At 44.2% G+C, this 23,061-nt stretch overlaps 1 protein-coding gene across 5 annotated transcripts in view; it reads right to left on the minus strand.

Annotated features, from left to right (window-relative positions):
* Positions 1–23,061, minus strand: part of LOC142496631 (phospholipid-transporting ATPase ABCA1-like) — a 1,672,602-nt gene that overhangs the window by 318,036 nt on the left and 1,331,505 nt on the right. For all 5 annotated transcript variants that reach the window (XM_075603302.1, XM_075603295.1, XM_075603331.1 and 2 more), the window contains one exon: positions 10,116–10,239. In XM_075603302.1, coding sequence (XP_075459417.1) covers positions 10,116–10,239 — 124 coding nt within the window. The remainder of the gene's footprint in view (positions 1–10,115; positions 10,240–23,061) is intronic.

Genomic DNA, 23,061 nt, shown 5'->3' on the forward strand with positions numbered 1-23,061 from the left:
AGTTAAGCAGCATAATACTTTTTTGTGTAGCATGATCCTGTTTTTTGTATAAATAACCCTAGAAGACTGTGTCAGGAAGAACCCATCAGAAGAGGCGGGTGAGCCGGAAGCTAACACACTCTTCTCTCCTCACTAATATTGTGAACAATGCTTATTATATTCAATTTTATTGTAAGTGTTCATTTTTAAAAATCATAAAGTTTAGTTTTAACATTATATTGGTCTGCACTATGGTATCATTTTTCTTCACATACACTTGGTTGCTGAGCTGATTACTGGAGACTGCTTCATAGAGTGGAGAACAACATCCCTAGCAGAGACCATTGTGTGTCTAAATCGCTTGTATACAACTTACATCTTGTAAGTAGGCACAACATACGAGCCAAGACAAGATATCTAATTTTGTACCTTTGAAATAACTGTCTACACTTAGATTGTTTATGTCTTTTTTTGTTCTATTTCCCTCCATGCTCCCCCTGGAATACAACGAAAGGAAGAACCCAGACAGACATCAGCGCTACAAAAGAGGGGCGTTTGTCACATATGGTGGAGAATGCGGGTCGACACTAAAAGTCTGTGGGTTTGCAAATAAATGCGGGGATTTAAAATGGCCGCCCAGCTGAACTAAAGTACAGATGCTATGAGTGAAGTCTGTCCCACTGTGTATATCAGTTATGCTTCTAGCATACACAGAGAATGTGCGAGGTGTGGATGCAATAGCACCCTGAACCCAAACAGAAAACCAAAATGTTTTGCTGAAGAAAAAAATAATAATTTTGTATCTAGCAAGTGCTGTTTGTAAAGCTAATGCCTTTTGCTGAAGTGAGTAAATTTGCAGCTAGCAAGTGCTGTATGTAAGTTGCTGAAGTGAGTGAAATTGCAGCTAGCAAATTGTCCCTGCTGGGTTTCTAAAATGGCCGACGTGAAATGTTTGTTTTGCAATGAACGTAATCTTGAAAAACAGTGTCCCTTCAGGCCATACGATGATGATGACGACGACTCGTATGTGGCCCCGGGAGGAGAGCCATACCCACAGATGAATTTAGTATGCTGGGCCTGTCGTGAAGTAGGTCACATGGAAGATATGTGTCCCAAAATTTTCAAAGACAAACAGCTGCAAAAGCAAGCAACGCCCTGTGAGTGCAAGCAAGATGTACAAGCTACCAGTGAGTGTGTGCCCAGCACCACTGATATCTCTGGAGCTAATAAAGCAAAAAGAAAGAAGAAGAAAAAGAAAACTGTTCCTCAAGTCACAGGGGAAGTAACCGAGCCACTTGAACCTGTGCTGTCAGGACATGCGTCAGAAAAGAGCCGACAGACCGGAGTGACCGGCAGAATTGTCACGGGAACAGTGGCAAAGGAAAAGGAGGAGCAAAGGGAAGCTGAATCCTTAAACCAGGATAAAGAGGCTTTGGTTTCTGCACTCCAAGCTGCCCGCCATGATTATGAAGTCCTGTGGCAGGATTTGGTGAAGGAGCGAGAATGTTGGAAGAAGGTGCAAGAAGCGAACGCCGAGTTACAGAGGTGTATACTCCCAGCTTTACAAGAGTACGAGGCTTTGAAGAAAACAGAGTCTCTCTTACGGAGTGAGCTGGAAGAGGTGACAACTAGTCTGGAAAAAGCCAACACCGTAATTGCCACCATGGATGAAAAACAGATTAAGTCTGACAAATTGATTGCTATCCTAAAACAGAAATACGGGAAGGCTCTACAAGAGGTTCATGCGCTCAGCACAGAGGTGCAAAACTCACGCCTGGAGGGCCACGGTCTGAACACAGAGCTGGGAATGTTGAAGCAAACCCATGAGATTGCCCTAAGTGAGTTAGAGACTGTAAAGCAAGAAAATGAGAGTCTGAAATTGGAAAATTCAGATTTGACTGTCCAAGCAGAAAAAGTAAAGAAACAGTTGACTCAGGAAAAATTAGAAGTGCAGGAAGCACTACAGAATGCATTGATGCACACTCAGAGCCAGCACCAGGAAGAAATGGACGCTCTGAGAACAGAATTGCGACATGTATGCACAAAACAGAATTCTCTCGTGGAGGAATTTAACGTTTTGAAAAAGGAGAAAAGCAGTAGAATAATTCAGAAGCACTGCAAAGCTCTTATCCAAGGAAGAAGGGAAAGAGAAAATTATCGGCGTAAACGCGCCGCAACTATCATCCTACAGGCTGCCTACAGAGGGATGAAAATTCGTCAGTTCAATCGCCGGAATAAAGCAGCCTGTGTTCTTCAATCATTCTACCGTGCCCGCATGGTACGAAACAGGTTCCTCATTATGAAAGGAGCAACTATAAAAATCCAGTCTCTGACTAGGATGACACAGAACAGGATTCGCTATCAAACCCTGAGAAATGCGTCACTGGTTATCCAGCGGTATTTCCGCCTGAATAAATGTAGGCCTCAGGAAAGAGAGGTCCAAGACTACATGCCTGCTGGCTGCAAAGGTAAAATGCCACAGGGTACAGCCGGAGTTAGTGAGAGCCCCATCAAGGTGAAGGTGCTCCAGGTAATCAGTGCTTCATCTTCTAAGTACCATATAATTGCCCCAAAGGGAAAATCCCAAATCTCTGAGAGTGATGGTCGTGAGAAAATACATGGCAGTAAGAAGTACCATAAAGGTTCAAAGGTTGCAAAGCAAAAGCGAAGAAGGTCAACGCTGGCCTTGAATTTTTCCGGATCTCGCCACTCTGGGCCACAATATAAAGACAAAGACTATCCGGCCCCAGAGTTCCGTCAGAAGCTAAAGAAACAGGCCAGTCATTTGCAGGTTGCTGCGGGTGTTGAAATGAAGTCAGAAAATGTACTGTAATGGACTGGAAGTAAAAAAAAAAAAAAAAAGGAAAAAGTGTTTGGGAATGACCGATTTTTATGTTATATGAGTGGACTATGTCACTTAACTTTGCAAATAAGCTAGTGTAGTTATGCTATATTAGGCCTCTAGAATAAGCATTTTGAAATATTGCAATGTTATATTGGTTCTCTGTGTTGAAAATGTAGCTAAACTTCAAATTAATATACAGGGTTGATGGCCCTTAAGATTACAAGGCTGTAGCATAAGGAAAAAAAAAATAGTGGCAGCTTACAATATAGAAAAAAATGCCCTTTTCGATTGGTAAATATATAATGAGGTTCATATTCTAGAGTAGAAAAACCCAGGGAGGTAATAGAAATTGTCTGGTTTTGTGAATATATTTAGCATATCCTGGGTTGTAAGAATGTGTGCTAGACACTTATTTTTCAAAATAGTTCCCTAATAGAGAGCAACAAAATATGTTTGCCAAGTATAGTCTCTTATGACGAAACCTATTGTCCATAATTGCCGTGGAAAAAGTTAATATTCGTGTCATGTGAATACTTAATATTGTACTGAGGAGTTAGCTCAAGTATTTCAGGTAGGACGCTCACCCCAGTGAGGTCCATGGCCGCTCACCCCAGTAGGTGTGAGCTGGGGAGGGGGATATGTGACATAGTCCAAAGATGTTAGGCAGCTTTCTGCCCCATTTTAGGTCAGAAAGTGCAGGAATAGTTAAAAATGATCCGTTCCACAGCTTCCCATTAACTCAGACAGCTGGATGGAAAATCCAGACCACAGATTACAATGGCTCTAGTTCTCCCTCAGCTGCTCTTCTAATCACATGCACAGGTATTTAGAGCAGAGAGGTTTTGCATTTCACTCTCTCTCCTTAGAGCCTGGAGGCTGGGGGTATCGCTGCTCCCCGGAATCCAGTTCGGGGTGGATGGCCCCTCCAAGTATCACAGTACCAGAGGATTTGCCTGGACACTTGGGACCGAGTTCCCACCACGAACAGATAAGACAAAACAAATGTTAATTGCTGTTGCTAAAATACTGTGCTGTATCTAGTGACCCTAAATAAGAGAGCATTGTTTTAAGCTGGGGAACCAGGTTAGTTGGCCAGCAGCTGTTAGAGAGACTGATTCTGATGTGTAGTTAGATCCCTGAAAGGGATAGGATTTTGTTTATATGATTTTGGTTTTATTTCTTAAAAATAACAGTGTGGGAAATACTGTAACACTGAAATGAGTGAACTGCTGAATGAAAGTATCTGAGTACCTCTAATCTACACTTGTTAAAGCTGCAGTACCTTACTTGGATGAAAATAAAGCAGCCAGAAGCCTGAGTTAAGCAGCATAATACTTTGCATGATCCTGTTTTTTGTATAAATAACCCTAGAAGACTGTGTCGGGAAGAACCCAGACAGACGTCAGCGCTACAAAAGAGGGGCGTTTGTAACAATGTATATGTACAGTGCTCGACAAACCCGGTCGCCAACTCGCCAGCTGCAATCGGATATTGGCTCATGGCCAGTAACTTTTCCCCTGCTCTACAAAAAAAAATCCCCTGCTCGGAAAAAAAAAAAATATCCCTCTAGCTGATTGGCTGTGACGCGGGATGGAGTTGCCAGGACTTCAAACCACCCTTCCTTCTCTGCACGGTTAAGTAATGAGGGGAGGGGGGGAGGGGGTGCGCATGTGTCTGCTGCTGCTCCTCCTCCTCCTCTATATATACTTCTGTATAATTGTGTCAGCTCCTGTAACTTACAAGACCTGCACTGATCCGGTCATGGAGGATTTTGAACAGATGCTTGAGGTGGGGGGAATATAATGCACTTTAAAATATTTATATATACACTGATACATCCTGACCCCGGTCCCTGGCGCTCCCGCTGTCCGCGGGGGTCGGGAGATACCGCCCCCACCTCCGGCGCTCTCCCGCTGTGCGCGCGGGTCGGGAGATACCGCCCCCACCTCCGGCGCTCTCCAGCTGTGCGCGCGGGTCAGGAGATACCGCCCCCACCTCCGACGCTCTCCCACTGTGTGCGCGGGTCGGGAGATACCGCCCCCACCTCCGGCGCTCTCCATCTGTGCGCGCGGGTCAGGAGATACCCCCCCACCTCCGGTGCTCTTCCGCTGTACGCGCGGGTCGGGAGATACCCCCCCCACCTCGGCGCGGGGCGGGAGATAGAAGCTGGGTGTTTCTCCCCCCCCCCTCTCTCCCCTCCAGCGCTCCTGAGATACTGTGAGGTACAGAGAGAGAGTGTGTATGTGAGAGAGAGGTGTGTGTGTGTGTGTGTGTGTGTGTGTGTGTGTGTGTGTGTGTGTGTGTGTGTGTGTGTGTGTGTGTGTGTGTGTGTGTGTGTGTGTGTGTGTGTGTGTGTGTGTGTGTGTGTGTGTATCGGAGAGAGAGATTGAGTGTGTGTGTGTGTGTGTGTATATATGGGGGAGAGAGAGAACGTGTGTGTGCAGGACACCAGAGGTAACCCCCCTAGTCAGTCATCCCACCCCCCACCCAGTCAGTAATCCCACTCTCTGGGTCTCTGTCTCTTTCTCTGGGTCTCTGTCTCTTTCTCTGGGTCTCTGTCTCTTTCTCTGGGTCTCTGTCTCTTTCAGTCTCTGGGTCTCACGCTCTCTCTCTGTCTCGCTCTCTCTCTGTCTCGCTCTGTCTCGCTCTCTCTCTGTCTCGCTCTCTCTCTGTCTCGCTCTCTCTCTGTCTCGCTCTCTCTCTGTCTCGCTTTCTCTCTGTCTAGCTCTCTCTCTGTCTCGCTTTCTCTCTCTCTTTGTCTCGCTCTCTCTCTCTCTCTCTCTCTCTCTCTCTGTCTTTCTCTCTCTCTCTCTGTCTCGCTCTCTCTCTGTCTCACTCTCTCCCACACTCTGGTTATATTATTTACCCTATATATATCTTAACTGCCCTATACTACACCGAAATAACCGATACTGCTTTCTTCCAGATCTGACTCTGGAGCTTCACACGGGAGACAGCGGAATCCCCCCTAACCCAGAAGACAGGTAGGGAACACCTCCCCTCCAACATATAACATTGCGGGAATGAGGATACCTGGACATTGAGGGACTGCGGATCAGGTAAAATCCCAGGTGGGATTGTTGCTTTAGATATTGTGAAGAGGGGGCTTCCAGACGCTGGTTAATGGGTGCAGGAAAATAGTACACACACACACACACACACGTGTACGTAACAAGGACTAATTTTAGTAAAGTATAAGTGGATTCCTGCAGCGTTGATTTATGAGTGTGAGAGTATGAGAGTATGAGTGTCACGGAGCAGAGTAGCAGAGCAGCAGCGCTTACAGATCCTTTGGAGCATGAGTATTACTCATACAATGCTTTTTTATATTTTATGTTTGTGAGTTCATTTTATGAGCCTTTTATTAGAATTAAACCATTTTTTGCAAAGTAATGCACTAGGATTGGGCGCTTTTTTCTTCTATTTTCAATGCAGGTGGAGAGGGAGGTCGTTGTGCCCTTTAAAGAAGCTTTTTCCTGTCAGTGCTTTTCTGTTTCTTGCATTTTTTGGACTTCATTTGGACTTCAAAGGATTTGTGATTTTTATAACTATATATGCATTTGGTGAACGTATTGATTGCACAGTTAAATATTATTATTGTCATTTAGGTTTTTTATATATTTATACATTTTCTGATCATTTATTATTATACTATTGCTGTCACACCATACCCAAGCGCAGTCCTTTTCTGTGTATATATATATATATATATATATATATATATATATATATATATATATATATATATATATATATATATATACAGTGGCGGCAGCTTTTAGTTGTAGTAATGTCGGCGGCATGCCGGGATCTACTCCGGCTGCTGCCAGTCAAAACCGCGCGCCACCGCGTTTCCCCTACGCACCCCCCTCCACTTCGCGCGCAATTTACCCCCCCTTCCCGACCCCGAACCCGGCTCCTGCTCTGCCCCTCTGCTTCCCCGCACCCCCGCTTACCTTACTTTAATCTCCAGGGGTGTCAGGGAAGGCCGGGGAAGCCGGGGTAGCCGGGCGCGCACGTGACTGTGACGTCACAGTGCGCCGCAACGTGCCGCGTCTACACGCTGCGCACACACACCCAGCCGGCGGCATTGCTTCAAATAGAAGCTGCCGCTACTGTATATATATATATAGCAAATGTAAATATACTGTATGCTCATTTGCATGTCTTAGGCAGGTCTGCAACCCTGCCTTTCACCATTATCACCCAGCACACAGCACTTCCACTGCAGCAAGGATTCTGGGAAATGACATGCAAATGAGCACACAGTGCCACTTTTTGCTTCAAAACCATTTTATACATGGTTCCCTATAGGCGTAAGCTTGCTGCATGGTCACAGCTTTGAGCACAGCCAGGGCTAAGATGCATAGCCAGAAAACCCACCCACAGACAGCTGTTTTGACCTTAATGGGTCTCATCAGTGTGGGGTTGGTTAACTGGCTATGCAATGAAGCGAGAGGATGGGGTTTACCATACTGAGTTACGTTATGGTGAGTAAAAAAAGTGACAAAAACCCTCCACAGCAAAGCATATAGCAAATGTGTGTATTGTAATTATGAGTGCAGATTACTATCTACAGGAAGCACAGAGGATTTTGGGGGAATATAAGACCTACCAAATCCTTTGTAATGACCACACCTTTGCATTTAAGAGGAAACTAGAGTCAATTCTCTTAATAGGGAAAAATGGGCATTTTAAACAATCTTGAGTTTTATTATCTTCAATAGATTTTCTAAATTACCCATTTTTTATTTAATCCCTAAAATACATAAATGTTTAGAAAACCTGCCAGGGAGACCCAGTATTTTGGGGATTGATTCCCTCTCCCAACATCTATCAGAATATATAAATATATATCTCCAAAAATATGTGGTCAAATTGCCTTCATATATACTTGATACAACTCAGGAGATTAATTTATTAGACAAATGGAATGTCAAGAAGACTTCTGCTTTGTAACTTGTGATGTAACAGCACTTTACACAAGTATTACCCATACACAGGGCACGTAGGCTGTAGAGGAATTTCTAAATAGGAATATTAAAATGACAATAGAAAAAGAAAATTTCATTGATTTCATTAATTATATTCTCCATAACAATTATTTTTGTTTTAATGATCACTATTATTTACATATCTGTGATATGGCCTTGGGACCCAGATTCACGCCGAGCTACACAAACCTTTTCAGGGGTTTATGAGAGGAGAAACATGTGTGGGTTGGCGATGTGCTTGGCGCGGGTCTGGTCCTCTGGTACTGATTTATTGACAACATTGTATTTATCTGGAAAGGAGAGGAGTGAGCAGCTTTGGAATTTATTAATCAGTTGAATTGTAATCAGATGAATCTCAAGTTTACTCATAATATGAGCAGACAAGAGATTCCATTTCTAGATCTGAATCTGTTAATACATGAAGGAAAAGTAAACTGCTAACCGAATTTCAAGTCTGTAGACCGCAATATGTACATTCACAGAAGGAGCTGTTATTTAAACAAATGGTTGGACAATATCCCTAAGGGACAAATAAGGAGGATCAGCAGAAATTGATCCTCCAATCAAACTTATTTAGAACAGTCCAACACTGAGAAAAAGGTTCTTAGAAAAGGAATATGATTCTAAAATATTAGATAGAGTGATGGAAGAGGTAACAAACATGGAAAGGAAATATTTACTACTGCCCAAAAAAGCTGTTAAAGACATGAACAACATTATACATTTTATAACTCAGTATAATAATGAGTCGTATAAGATCAGGAGAATTATTGAAAAAAATTGGCCTATTTTAAAACAGGATCAGATCCTTAAAGGACTTTTACCTGAAAAACCTCAGATTGTTTTCACCAAGGCCCCAAATGTGAAGGATATATTGGCTCCAAGCGCCTTGAGAAGGAAACAAGGAAACTTCAATTCAAATAAATTAAATGACAAAACTTAAAAGGGAGAGTGGTTGGAGAGCAACCCTAAAGGTTTCTATATATGTGTAGAATGTATGGCATGTACATTTGGCATCAACAAATGCAAAAACTTAATCTCTAAACAAACTGGAGAGGTTTTTGCAATTCCAAGTTTAATCAACTGCAACACTGATTTTGTAGTGTACAGTATCTGTTAGAATGTCCATGCGGCCTAAAATATGTGGGCCGCAAAACAAGAAAATTGAAAAACAGGATTTTAGAACATGTGAGGAACTCAAAGGAGGTCTCAAGTTTATTGGAATAGATTTTGTTCCAAGACACAGGCAGGGGAGGGGGGGGGGAATAGAGTGCAATCTATTTCCCAAAAAGAAAGCCTTTGGATTTATAAACTTAAAACCTTGAGACCGCTAGGACTGAATGTCGACTTTGATAGGAATGCCTTTCTCACATGATGTTTCAATGATTTTAAAGATATCTCTGTCTCAAAATTTTAGTATTTTTATAAGTTTTTATACATATTTAAATATATACATATATATTTCAGATATAGAAAGGAGATTTTTTAGTGATTCTATGTAATTTTAGCTAGTAATTTTTTTTAGTTAGTTTTTGGTTTGTAGTTTTAAAATATTTATTAAAAATTGTATTATTGTGATTTTAAACTTTCTTGGATTTTATTACCAATGTATAAAACTTTGTAAATGTGTTATAATATTTGCTATTGTATTAATGAATTTTAGCCTTACTAGACCACACAAATTAGACATCTGTGTTTTGAGTGTCCACATCTATAGACTAATCAACATAAGTTGAGTTGCTGTTAGACACACAATTAGGACCAAACAGCTGAATCAAATTTGGATTGTGGTTGTAGGATATAAAGACAGGCTATAGAGAGTATGCAGCATAACCCAAGAAGAAGTTGACATGCGGACGAAACGCGTTGGGTTTTGAGCTACTGAGGCCACCGTACCGACTCTATAAGGACTTTGATGGGGCGGACGTGCAAAGGAGGCGAAGTATCACCCGATTCGAGTGAGAGACGCGATCGGGAGAAAACCGTGCCTGTCAGCACATACACACCAAGGAGCCGAGTCTGGAGTAGGGCTGAGTGTGCCCAGAGTCACGCTCTGCGATTTTAGTGAGGGGAAAGTGTGAGTGTTCCATTTCCCCTTTGTGTTGTTTGTTTCATGCCAAGTAAATGTTAATGCACTATCTTTGGCACTATGTTTTCTTCTCTATATGAGGCTTACCAGGAGCTCACATCCCAGAGGATTTGTTTATATACAGCTCTTTGCAGCATCCACCTCTGCAATATGTGAAACTATGTAGCTATAAGCAAATCTCTTGCAAAATCAATTAAACAATACTTACCAAATTTCTTATATGCTGTTGCTATTGCCTGGTTCTTTGCCATGTCCAACAGTCCTCTTCCCAGGCAGAAATGTGGAAATATGAGTAGGGCTATTTTGAGAATATCATTTATATTCTTGAGGTTCTAGAAAAATATGTACATTATTAATGTTATATTCTGTTATTTAGAACAAAATAATGATCTACGATCATGTACGAACAAAATAATGATCTACGATTTTATGTGTGTATATATGTATATATATATATATAAATATATATATATATATACACTGGCGACACACTTTATTCGAGCTCGGCTAGTCCCACGAATTCGGGTATACCCGGGTGTATTGAGGTTTGTGACTGTTTCCTGCCCGAGTGCATTGAGTTATTTTCCGGCAGGGATTGAAGCATTTTATTCCCGTTGGCTGCAATACTGCACACTACATATATATATACTGCATTACAATTCATGAATTTATGCCATCTGGTAGACACGCGAAGCATTGCAGCCTATTAAATCCTAATCATTATCATTTAAGAGATCAGCCGCCCATCAGCCAGGCATGAACCCAGGCTGGGAAGGCAAACGCAACGGGGCTTGTCAGAGGTGAGGAGCGGCGAATTCCAGGTATCTGCCAGGTACATACCGGGTATTTGCTCGAATAAAGTGTGTCGGTGCAGTATATATATATATATATATATATATATATATATATATATATATATATATATAATGTGTGTGTGATTATATATATATATATATATTGTGACAGAGTCACTGACTCAGTAGGCTGGAATAGTGAATGGAGAGACGCTGCAGCCAGTTCACAGAGTGTTAATCTCCTCAGACAGAAGGAAGCACACCTGCAGCCTAATTAAGCAGGAAGTGACACACACACAGGGAGCTTGTTTTTCCACAGGAAGGTGGAGAGAACTCTCCCGGCTTGGAAGCCGTAGCAGCTGTTGCTGCTCTGGTCCCCCAGTGCTGCAAGGAGCTAGGCTGCTGGGACCCCAACCCAGGATAAAGATACAGATTGCTGCGAGGCTGGACACAGCCTGCTCCCTGGAACCGTGTTCCTGTTTGCTGTTGGAGCTGCAAAACAGATAAGACTTTATTCTTATTATGCTTATTGGTTATTGTTTGTGTAGCATGTTTTGGGCATGACCAGATTAGCTGGCTGTCCTGTTAGTAAGGGCTCAAGAAGTGAGTTAGTGTCCCTAACGGGACTAGGCTTTAATTTGCAAGAAAGTAGTTTCTTAAAGGGACAGTGCACCCGTACTTATTTTGGTTGTGGCTAATAAACCACTAGTGTTTAAAGTTTCCCATCGTGTCAAGCGTCTTACTGACCCCGCCGCGAGGCCATCCTGCCACAGGTGGTGTCAGAAGTGGGATGCTACGCCTCTGGGGTTCAGTAGATGAAGATGTGTTGAGACACTGAACTCAAGCGGAAAAAAAAATGATTTTTGCTGAAGCGTGGAAGTTACAGCTAGCAAGCGCTGAGTGTACATTTTGCCCCGTCGGGTATGTAAGGATTGCTGTGTAAAGCTAATACCTTTTGCTGAAGTGAGTGAATTTGCAGCTAGCAAGTGCTGTGAGATAAAGTTTGCCCTGTCTGGTAAAAAAGAAATTTAAAATGAATTTTTGCAAAGAAGTTGCCCTAGGAAGAACCCAGAAGGTTCATAGATTTTAGAGCTTACGTGTGTTGTGCAAAGTCTGCCCCATCGGGTGTGAGATTTTTTTTTTTTTTAAACGGGGTTTTAAAATGGCCGCCGTCATGTGTCAGTTTTGCAATGTACATAACCATACAAAACAGTGTCCCTTCAGGCCATACGATGATGATAATGATGATGACTCGTATGTGGCCCCTGGAGGAGAGCCGTACCCACAGATGAATTTAGTATGCTGGGCCTGTCATAAAGTAGGTCACATGGAAGATGTGTGCCCCAAAATTTTCAAAGACAAACAGCTGCAAAAGCAAGCAACGCCCTATGAGTGCAAGCAAGATGTGGAAGCTGATACCAGTGAGCGTGTGCCCAGTACCACTGATGTCTCTGGAACTAATAAAACAAAGAGAAAGAAGAAAAAGAAAAATATTTTTCAAGTCACAGAGGAAGTGACCGAACCACTTGAGCCTGCGATATCAGGACAACAGGAGTCAGCAAGCCACCGAGATGTGCTGCAGACCGGAGTGATGGGCAGAATTGTCACAGGAACGGTGGCAAAGGAAAAGGAGGAGCAAAGGGAAGCTGAATCCTTGATCCAGGGAAAAGAGGCCTTAATTTCTGCACTCCAAACTGCCCAGCGTGATTATGATGTCTTGCAGAAACAATTGAATAGGGAGCGAGAAGCTAATGCAGAGGTACAGAGGTGTATACTCCCAGCTAGACAAGAGTATGCGGCTTTAAAGAAAACAGAGCAACTCTTGCGGAGTGAGTTGGAGGAGCTGACGACAAGCTTGAATAAAGCCAACACCGCAATTGCTAACATGGAATCAGAGAGAACAAGTCCTCACTGGAGACTGTGCTATCAGATGTCCCAGAGAGATGTGCAAAACTTCATCAAAGACTTAGAAGTTTCTCACCAAGAAGCTAGCGCGCTCAAAACAGAGCTGGGTACTTTGAAGAAAGCCAATGAGATGGTCCTAAGGGATATAGAGACTGTGAAAATGGAGAATATAAACCTGAAAGAAGAGGTTTTAAACCTGACCGGTCAGGTCAGTGATGGGACTGAGAAGCTTCACCAAAGCAGAAAGTGAAGGTGCAATTGGTGCAAGAAAAATTAGAGGTGCAGGAAGCACTGCAGAATGCAGAGAGGATGCAACGTGTCTCCCTGGAGCAGCACACACAAGCAGCGCACCTATGGCAGAGCCAGCTGCAAGAGCTACATGCAAGTCTGCAAGCGGCCAAGGAGAAGCAGCAAGTGCTACAGGAACGGCTGAGTAACAAGTATGTCCCCACAGAACAGCATGAGGAGCTGAGGGCCACGCTGTACGCCACAAGAGCATTGCTGGGGGCGGAGCTTGAAAGCCAGGTGATTCTGTGTGAGAGGGAGCGCGAAAAGGTCCAGAGACTGGAGCAAGAGCTGGAGAAGCAGAGAGGCAACTCCATCTCCATGAGTCAGTATGCCAAGGAGAAAGAAGCCTGGAAAACAGAAGCAGCGGCGATACTGGCGACAAAAACTACAGAGCTCCAAAAGATAAAGGCGGCGCTGACGCAAGCCCAGAGCAAGCACCGGGAAGAGGTGAAGTCCCTGAGAGGGGATTTGCAGGATCAAATTGAAGAGCTGCAGATGCAGATTGCGGAGCGCAAAATACAACTCGCCGAGAGGGAGGAGGTGACCGTCCGTCAGGTGGCTTGCCTGACATTGCGCTATGAAATCGAGATGGCTGATACCCACAGGCTGCTGGACGACACGGCTAATGAGAGGGATCGACAGCAGCTGGAGCTGGACAAGGTCTGGGAGGAGCACAGGCAATTGCAGGTCAGAAATAGAGGAAAAGAAACAGATTTAAGCCTTGCGCTGAACCTGCTAAGAGATGTGGAGTCGCGACTCAACGCCAAAGAGGATGAACTGGCAGCGGCACTGAGTGAAAAAAGATATGCAGAAGGACAGCTTCATGACCTGAGGAAGGACCTGGAGTCTGAGCGTGCTGGCCGCAAGTTGGCGGAGAAACAAAAGCGTGACCTGGACGAGATACTCGAGGCCCTAAAGACTGAGCATGTGGCTATGTTGGACACCGCTCAGTTGGAAAATAAGATGAGAAAGACATCACAGGTTATCCAGCAACACTCCCAAATGAGTAAATTAAAGGGACAAGAAAGAAAGGCCCAAGCCTACGAGTCTGCCGACGGTAATAGAGCGGCATCATGGGGTGCACTTAGGGTTGATAAGACCCCCACCCAAATTGAAGTTATAAAGATAAATGAGGTGAAAACCAACACTAAAAATACGCTGATGGAGAAAGGTCCAGAAGCCATCACCACGGAAGCGGAGTTACTGTCTTCACAAGAGAAGGCTAAGTGTCAAGGTAGCCCTCTAAGGAAGCTTTTCACTGGATCTGGTTTAAAGAAGCTTTCAGGCAAGAAGCATAAAGGAAAGAAGGAAGAAGAGACAAAGGCAGAGTATGTGACAGAACAAGTACCTGTCTCATTGGAGTCTCGTGATCCTGCAGAGGTAGATGGAGGAGACAGTTCGCCCTCTTCTCCTGATGAGTCTATAGAGACCTCTCCTACAGAAAATGTAATGGGAGACACAGCACAGACTGTTGAAACAGAAGGTGAAGGGGCCACTTCTGATGGAGAAAGAAAGAAGGAAGGCATTACACCATGGGCCTCTTTTAAAAAAATGGTCACCCCTAAAAAGCGTGCAAAGCTGCCTTCTGAAAGTGACAAAGAAGATGAGGTTGAAAAAGCAAAGAGTGCTACCATGTCCTCTACTGGTAGTGCTGGTTCTGTTGAAAATCAAGAAGAAGCTAAAGAAAATGGCGAGGAACAAAAGCTGGAAAAGAGCCCGGAAGATAAGAAAAAGGTTGACAGCTCTGTATCATGGGAAGCTTTAATCTGTGTGGGTTCTTCTAAGAAAAGGGCCAGGAAGACTTCAGATTCAGACGAAGAAGTACAAAAAACCTTTGAGGAAGGTCAAAAAACAGAGGGAGAAGCAGGACAAGCACTGGTGAGTGAATACTATGAGCTAACTGAGGTCTTGGATCTTCTACAGGGTAAGGGAGACTCTGAGCCCAAGAGGAAGAAGGCAGAGATAGCTGATAGACAGCAGGAGGCTTGGGGACATTGGCAAAAGGGGACACAACAAAGGCGGAGCTTCAACCCTAGACTCAGGACGGCACAAGAGAAAGAGGTAGAGAAGGATGAGTGTTCAGGCCCAGATGGCCTGGTAATTACCCAAAAAAGAAAATGCCTAAATTGGAAGGCAAGAAAAAAAAAAGGGGGGGGAAGGGCCGACGTCAGACATTTTCGCCAAAAATGCTGGTGCACGGGAATGGTGCACAGGCCGCTCCACAGGACAATGTTTCGCTGGGGAGAGGGATATGTGACAGAGTCACTGACTCACTAGGCTGGAATAGTGAATGGAGAGACGCTGCAGCCAGTTCACAGAGTGTTAATCTCCTCAGACAGAAGGAAGCACACCTGCAGCCTAATTAAGCAGGAAGTGACACAGACACAGGGAGCTTGTTTTTCCACAGGAAGGTGAAGAGAACTCTCCCGGCTTGGAAGCCGTAGCAGCTGTTGCTGCTCTGGTCCCCCAGTGCTGCGAGGAGCTAGGCTGCTGGGACCAGCTGGGACCCCAACCCAGGATAAAGATACAGATTGCTGCGAGGCTGGACACAGCCTGCTCCCTGGAACCGTGTTCCTGTTTGATGTTGGAGCTGCAAAACAGATAAGACTTTATTCTTATTATGCTTATTGGTTATCGTTTGTGTAGCATGTTTTGGGCATGACCAGATTAGCTGGCTGTCCTGTTAGTAAGGGCTCAAGAAGTGAGTTAGTGTCCCTAACGGGACTAGGCTTTAATTTGCAAGAAAGTAGTTTCTTAAAGGGACAGTGCACCCATACTTATTTTGGTTGTGGCTAATAAACCACTAGTGTTTAAAGTTTCCCATCGTGTCAAGCGTCTTACTGACCCCGCCGCGAGGCCGTCCTGCCACAATTATATATATATATATATAAAATCCGCAGCATTCACGAATAGAAAAAAAGTTGTTTATTATCAGTTAATCATCATGCAGCCAGACAAGCTCCAGAACGACGTACGTTTCACACCACTTTTCTCCAGCTCTGTGACATCAATGGAGTAGGCATCCTATATATTCTATGCCTATTCCATTGACGGCACAGAGCTTGAGAAAAGACCTTGTGGTCTGAAACGTATGACAGACATCGTCACAAGACAGGGGTGTCCAATGCTACATCCAATTGACAAAACATATAAAGTAATATGTATCAAGTTTAAATACTTCAATAATAATAATATTTACTTTGTTATTAAGTTAAACCCTTTGGCCAAAGCGTCATAAGCCTGCATACACGTCAAGTTAAACCAGAATTAATGCAGGTCCTAACACTAAACTGTGAACTTTTCCTGTTACCTCTGTATGAGGGCAAGAGACCACAGTGAGTCTTGTCCATTTAGCAAAATGCTAGAACCTCCCAAGTTCAAAAGGTGGGAGGGTGAGCTCTGGGAGGAGGGGCTACTTACCTCCAAAAGACTGTTACCAGTCAGGAACTAAATTAACACACACATTCCCAGCATGCTCTAACTGACACTTTGGCCAAAGAGTTTAACTAATTAACCAAGTAAATATTATTATTATTATTATTGAAGTATTTAAACTTTATACTTATTACTTTATATGTTTTGTCAATTGGATGTAGCATTGGGCACCCCTGTCTTTTGTTTGTGTACATTGGCCACGCTCAGTAGCACTCTTATTGACATAGATATATATAATGTGGTGGGTGTTGGAGTTAGAGCGTGCTGGGAATGTGTGTGTTAATTTATGTCTGTTTAAGGAAGTCAATGACACTGTTAAATAGTTCTCAACATCTTCGTTATGATGTAACTAGGAGTGACTGCTTATAATGCATATTTTCACTATTATTACAACTTTGAAAGCTTCAATTAATTTAAAAGATCATTAATAGAGCACACTACAGTTTTATTAAATATTTGGAATAAAATGGTATATTATGCAAAATAATTACTTGAATGTGGTGTTAACCTTTTGCCACTTGTATGCTACTTCAAAACTGAAACAATCAACTTGCTTTTTTCTGATGTTAAATGTACTTTCATCTAAATAAAGAGAAGCTAGGTGAATAGGTGAATTTCCAATTTGCAATGTACTTGGAAATATGCAAAATTATTCTGAAAGGTCTGTTTATGTATTTATTTATAATTACTGGCACACAGTATCAAACACTGCCCTGGCAATTTTCTAACTGTACTTTACAGCAGCAAATATTTTAGGAAATATCAACAAGTATACTGTACTTCAACTGATATACTATGCTGTAGGTGCAAAAATGAGAAAGAAAAACAGGAAACTCAAACAAGTATGTTATTTTAAATGTTCTGTCTGTTTTTAAAATGCTTAGCATACAGTAGACACAATTCATTTTAATATCACTATTTCAGATTCATGGGTTTTGGAATAAGCAGCTTTGAATGCTAAGCATAATTTTCAGTGAAAGACAGATTTAACAAATTCTATTTTACACTGAAAAAAATCCAGCTATTATCATTTACATTGCAACCCAGGCTGTTGTTTTTTTGTTCCCACTCTCATCTTTTTTTACCAATTGGGAACTGCCTGGTCCCTGAAGGCACAGTATTTTCAGCTCTTGGGGTTCCTGAGATACTTACTGGTAAAAGGTACCAGCATCTCATTCCCCTCCAGGAAAAAAAAAAAAAAGGCATTCTAAGCTACCGAATCACAACGGCCAATAACAATTTGCAATGCAATCTGTGTTGGGAGGGGGTAACCAGGCTATCTAATCAAGGTTAAGCCCTCTGATCACCCCTGAAACCGTGGGGTCACTGGTAGCTACATAAGCACCATAAGCCAGGAACCACGTTGAAAATAAAGCAACCCCTGCTTTTTTCTATTTTCACGTTCCCTTGGCCCTAGAACTGTGAGATTTCTTGTGTGTCAGTTTTAGTGGGGGAATTTGTGTAGAAATACAATTATTTTGTTTGCAGGAGTTCGGGGGCCAAAGTTACCGGTAGTCATTTAATTCTCCCAGGCGAGTAGGTATGATTTGCTGGTACATGGGGTGAATAACACCAGGGCTACCCAATGTCAGCAGACTCATGGATTTCAAGCCCAAATATCCTAAATCCATTTCCTTTATAAGTATAAGGTTCCCCAGAGTATATACTTTATTAAAGTGTACTTTATAATGTTTTATACATTTATTTTAAGGATCTACACAGTCAGCCAGGGCATCTGTTTAAGGTGCCAGCAACTCTGCATAGAGTCCGTAGTTCAGAGGAGACGGAATGTTGAGAGGTGTTGGGGTGCTAAGTGCCAGGGCAGGGTGGAGTACTGGGTCCGGAGAACAGAGACCCCATGTGGGTACAACAGACTCAGTGGAGTCTGCCCAGTTGGTGGCAATGGGTTGAATGGTGGCGTGTTTCCCATTGGTCAGTTCGTATGTCCTGCCCACGGGGCATCCTGAGCTGGCTTGGAACACCACCTCCTCTGACGTCAGCCAAAAGATGAGCCCCTATTCCTATTGGCTGGCGGGGAGGTATTCCCACCCTTTGATTGGTTGCTCCTCCTACCTCCATGCTAAGGATAGCTTAGCAGAGTGTATGTAAGGAGACGGCAGAGTCGGAGAACCAGACGATTTTGTGGCTTGAGTCGATGAAGCTAGGGAGGACTTTTCAAATCTGCTCTATTCCAAATAGCAGAGCAACCGGCTTTGTTTTGAAGCTAGGAAAGTCAGATGCGAGGACCAAGTTCTCCTTTTAGAACGTAGCGGTCGCGGTCAGGATTTTTGTCGAAAAAGTTCCAGGACTATCCGGACTATGTCCCGGTTAGGATTTTCTGCTGAATCCAGAACAAGGTTCCGATCGGGGTAAGCCCTTGCAAGCGGGCACCCTGCACCTAGGAAAGGCTAGATTGCAAACCCCAGACCCAGTAAGTGTGTTTATTTCTCTATTTTGTGTTTTGTTATATTTCCAAGGTTTCCAAGGCTCGCAATCCAGGTACACCCACACGGGAGAACACAGCCCCTCACACTGACCAGCAGTCATCACGCCAAGAAAGAGACAACTGCACGGACCCTCCCAGCAACTACCTCAGAACGTGACCAACACGCCGATGCCTCAGGCCTGACAGACATGGCCAAGTACATGATCCGGCATGACCTGGTGCAAACATGACTTACCAACTTTGACGACCGTCCCGAGAACTACCATATGTGGAAGTTCGCATTCAAGGACGCAATCAAGAGCCTGGACGTCTCAGCTAGGGAAGAACTCAGACTGCTAGCCAAATGGCTGGGAAAAGAATCCATGGAACACGCGAAGAGACTCGGGGCAGCAAATGCGAACCACCCCCAAGTAGGTCTTGACCTAGTATGGGAAAGGCTAGAAGAGTGCTACGGTAGCCCCGAAGCAGTCGAAGATTCGCTCTTCAAAAGAGTCAACAGCTTTCCCAGGATCACAACTAAAGACTACTCAAAGCCACAAGAGCTTGGGGACCTGCTGCAAGAGCTGGAGTTTGCAAGGAAAGACCATTCCTTAACAGGTCTCAACGTCCTAGACTCAGCTCGTGGAGTGAGACCCATCTTGGAGAAGCTACCTTAAAACCTCCAAGAAAGATGGATTTTACAAGGCTCCAAATACAAAAGGGAGAAGCATGTCGCCTTCCCCCCATTTTCATTCTTCTTGAGCTTCATCCGCGAAGCGGCAAGGACAAGGAACGATCCCAGTTTCATCTTGGGTACGCAAACCACACACAGTGCAAGCAGCCTGAGGAATGAGAGACCAGTGGCGAGATACGGTAACACTCAAACACCCATTTTAGTCCACAGGACGGACGTGTCTCCCACGACCCAAATTACTCCTGATCAGTCAGTTGCCAGAGACGAGGAACCAAGGGACCCAAACAGGGAATGTCCCATACACAAGAAGCCACACCCACTTAACAGGTGCTTTGGGTTCAGGATGAAGTCCCTAGAGGAACGCAAGAAGTTTCTCGGAGAATTCGTAGTTTGCTTCAGGTGCTGCAATTCCATGACTCACCTAGCCAGAGACTGTAAAGAAGACATCAAATGTGTAGTGTGCAAAAGTGACAAACATGGCGGGGAGGAAGGAGAAGGAGAGCCAACATCTGTCACGTCTCAGTGCACCGAGGTTTGCGGAAAAGGAAGTGGCAAAATATCCTGCTCCAAAATATGCCTTGTCGCAGTGCACCCCCAGGGACAACCTGAGAAGGCTATTCGGATGTACGCAATCCTCGACGATCAAAATAACAGATCATTGGCGAAGACGGAATTCTTCAACTTATTCAACTCACAAGACAATGCCTCACCCTACACCCTCAGAACCTGTGCAGGGTCAACTGAGACAACAGGGAGAAGAGCAAGCGGCTACGTCATACGTTCAGTGGATAACAGAGTGAAGATAGCTCTCCCGACACTCATTGAGTGCAACCACATGGCTGCAAACAGGGACGAGATTCCCACACCAGACGTGGCATGCCATCACCCGCACCTCAGAGGAATAGCCAACTACATCCCGCCGGTAGAACAAGGCGCCAAGATCTTGCTGCTGATCGGTAGGGACATCTTGAGGGTGCACAAAGTCCGTAAACAGCGTAACGGACCCCACAATGCACCATACGCCCAAATACTTTACCTAGGATGGGTGATAGTGGGCAACGTGTGCACCGACAAAGGGCATGGACCAGACTATGTTGACGCCCGCAGAACGGTGATAACAGAATGTGGACACATCCCTCTCTGAACCATGTCTTGGCCATCTCCAAGTGACAGGAGGGCCAGGTGAAGAGAAGAGACAAGGTCATACCCCTGAGACCAACAAAAACATCTTCGCATCAAAGGGATGTGACAATGGCCTAGGATGCTCAGTAATCCAGAAAGCTAAGGATGATGAGTCGACTCCACCGAAGGAAGAAAGTAACCTACCAAAGGTGACCGACAAAGGGATCGTCCAAAAGACAATAAACATTCGGACGGTCCTCCCGCGAGCAATGGCACGGCTAAGGCGTACAGTTGTTCCTCCCCACAGAATACCAAGTGTCAAAGCAGCCAGCTGCCACGGCTGGCATAGCCGCAAAAGATTGCACCTTGCAGATGAAGCCACAGTGGCAAAAAGACTGTCCTCTCACACGTCAAAAAAGGGACAGTCACAGAGACATTTCACAAAGGGATTTACAAGGACAAAAGAGACTGTTCTTCATCATGTCCAGGGAGAAAACAACCTCCTGACGGCAGTTAACAAAGAGACACAAAGGAGATCCGTCAAAATACGTGGAGACGTTCTCGTGCAAGAGAAACGTTCCGATGACCTAGGGTGTAAAGCGTTCCAGACAACAAGGGAAGGTAACAAACAAGTATCATCAATGGAAAATGGAGAATTCCAGAAGATAATGGATAAGGAGCTCTTCAAGGACAGATTGGGCAGTTGGGTGACCCCGCTACCATTCCATTCACCAAGAAGACGCCTCCCAAACAACAAAGAACACGCCATCTCTAGGCTCACTTCGCTCCGCTACGACCTATAAAGGAAACCGGAGACCAAACATAACTTTGTGGCCTTCACCCAGAAGACATTCCTTAGCGGCCACACAAAGCCAGCACCTTCACTGAAGGAAGGCGAAGAACGCTGGTACCTCCAATCAGCTGGGGTCTACCACCCTCAGGAACCCGATCAAATCCAGGTAGTGTTCAGCTCCAGCACTCAGCACCAGGGAGCCTCCCTGAATGACGCCCTCTTCACTGGACCAGACTTGACAACCAGCCTTCCAGGAGTGTTGATCCGCTTCCGCAAGGAGCCAAAAGCCATCTTCTGCCAAACACCAGGTGATAGAGTGACAGACTACCACGCCTGGCATACCTACAAGGGGATGCACTCTGTGGGTGAAACTACAGAGATAAAAGGACTGTTCTTCCATAAGTTTAACAAGAAACAGTGCCAGAGACTTTCACCAAGAGAGACACTGTGGTGCACCCAGCTAACCTGGAGCGGTGCACCCATTTTGCATCCTTTGCCCAAGAACCTTGGCCAAGGGACTTTGAAGCCAGTGATGCCAGCCGGTATTACATCCCTACGTGGACATGGACTTTTGCATTGTTATATTATGTTTGCATTGCACATATGTTCCACATACTTTATTATAGTGGTATCTCCAGATACCAGACGGGGAGTGTCATGGAAAAGGATTCCATATTTTTCTGTCTCCTTTTGCAGTTCGTGGGATTCATTTCTCCCTAGTTCAGCTGCCTGTTATTTCCCCTGTCCCAGCAGCTTGTTGCATGTGAAAGGGCAACATTTTGCTACACATGTTGTTTACTCAGACATAGTCAGTGAGTTGCTATTGCAACCTCAGCCTTTTTCTCAGAATGGGCTAGTCTGCTCTCTCCCCCCCTGCTTGCTCACAGATGGTCTGTCCCCAGGCTATCTTGTTACCCAGAATACACTCACTTCCTTTTCCACCTAAGATCACAGTGAGTACAGACCTGTCTGCATCCACCCCTGGTAAGGCCTTTCTGTCTTACCATAGTCCACCTCATAGAAGCATTCCTGATAGAGAAGCACTCTCTACTCACACTACACCTACAAGTACCCGTTGTTTTCTACTTCTGCAATAAAGTTAAGAAAGACATTAAGGACTTGTGATGCTTTGGAAGAGGGAAGACATGAGTTAAAGCTAACTGGAGCTATTCATACTTCAAACGTGACCCTAGTTTCAGGATAAACCCCATTTTATTTCACCGTCTTGTTTTGCCTGTTGAATGATCCCAAAAATATAAATGTGTTAAAAGACCTGGTCTACCGTGACACCATCCATTGCGACTTTCTATTGAACGCCATTTAAATCCCAGTGGAAAACCGGGGTAATACCTGCCCCTTCACTGACACATTCTTGGGACCTGAAAATAGTTTGGTTCACTTCCAGGATCCCGCCTCCCCCCCCATAAACCCACCCCCCCCCTGTTCCCATTTAAAAAAATAGCAGGGGGGGGAGTATTAAAACTGCCAGATTGTTGTTTTATTCTCTGCAGTTTGTGTACTGTAATTGGAACAGTGCTTCATTATGCAACAGAAAATACTGCTTGACAATATAAAAACTGAGGATTTATTTTAATATGTTATAGTCCAACTCTAAAACTAAAAATATTCCTCCTCCAGATTATTAATAGTTCACAATGCACTTACAAAGTTGGTCTCTAGAATATGGATGAGCAGGTT

Source organism: Ascaphus truei, chromosome 1, assembly GCF_040206685.1.
Source record: "Ascaphus truei isolate aAscTru1 chromosome 1, aAscTru1.hap1, whole genome shotgun sequence".
Lineage (NCBI taxonomy): Eukaryota > Metazoa > Chordata > Amphibia > Anura > Ascaphidae > Ascaphus > Ascaphus truei.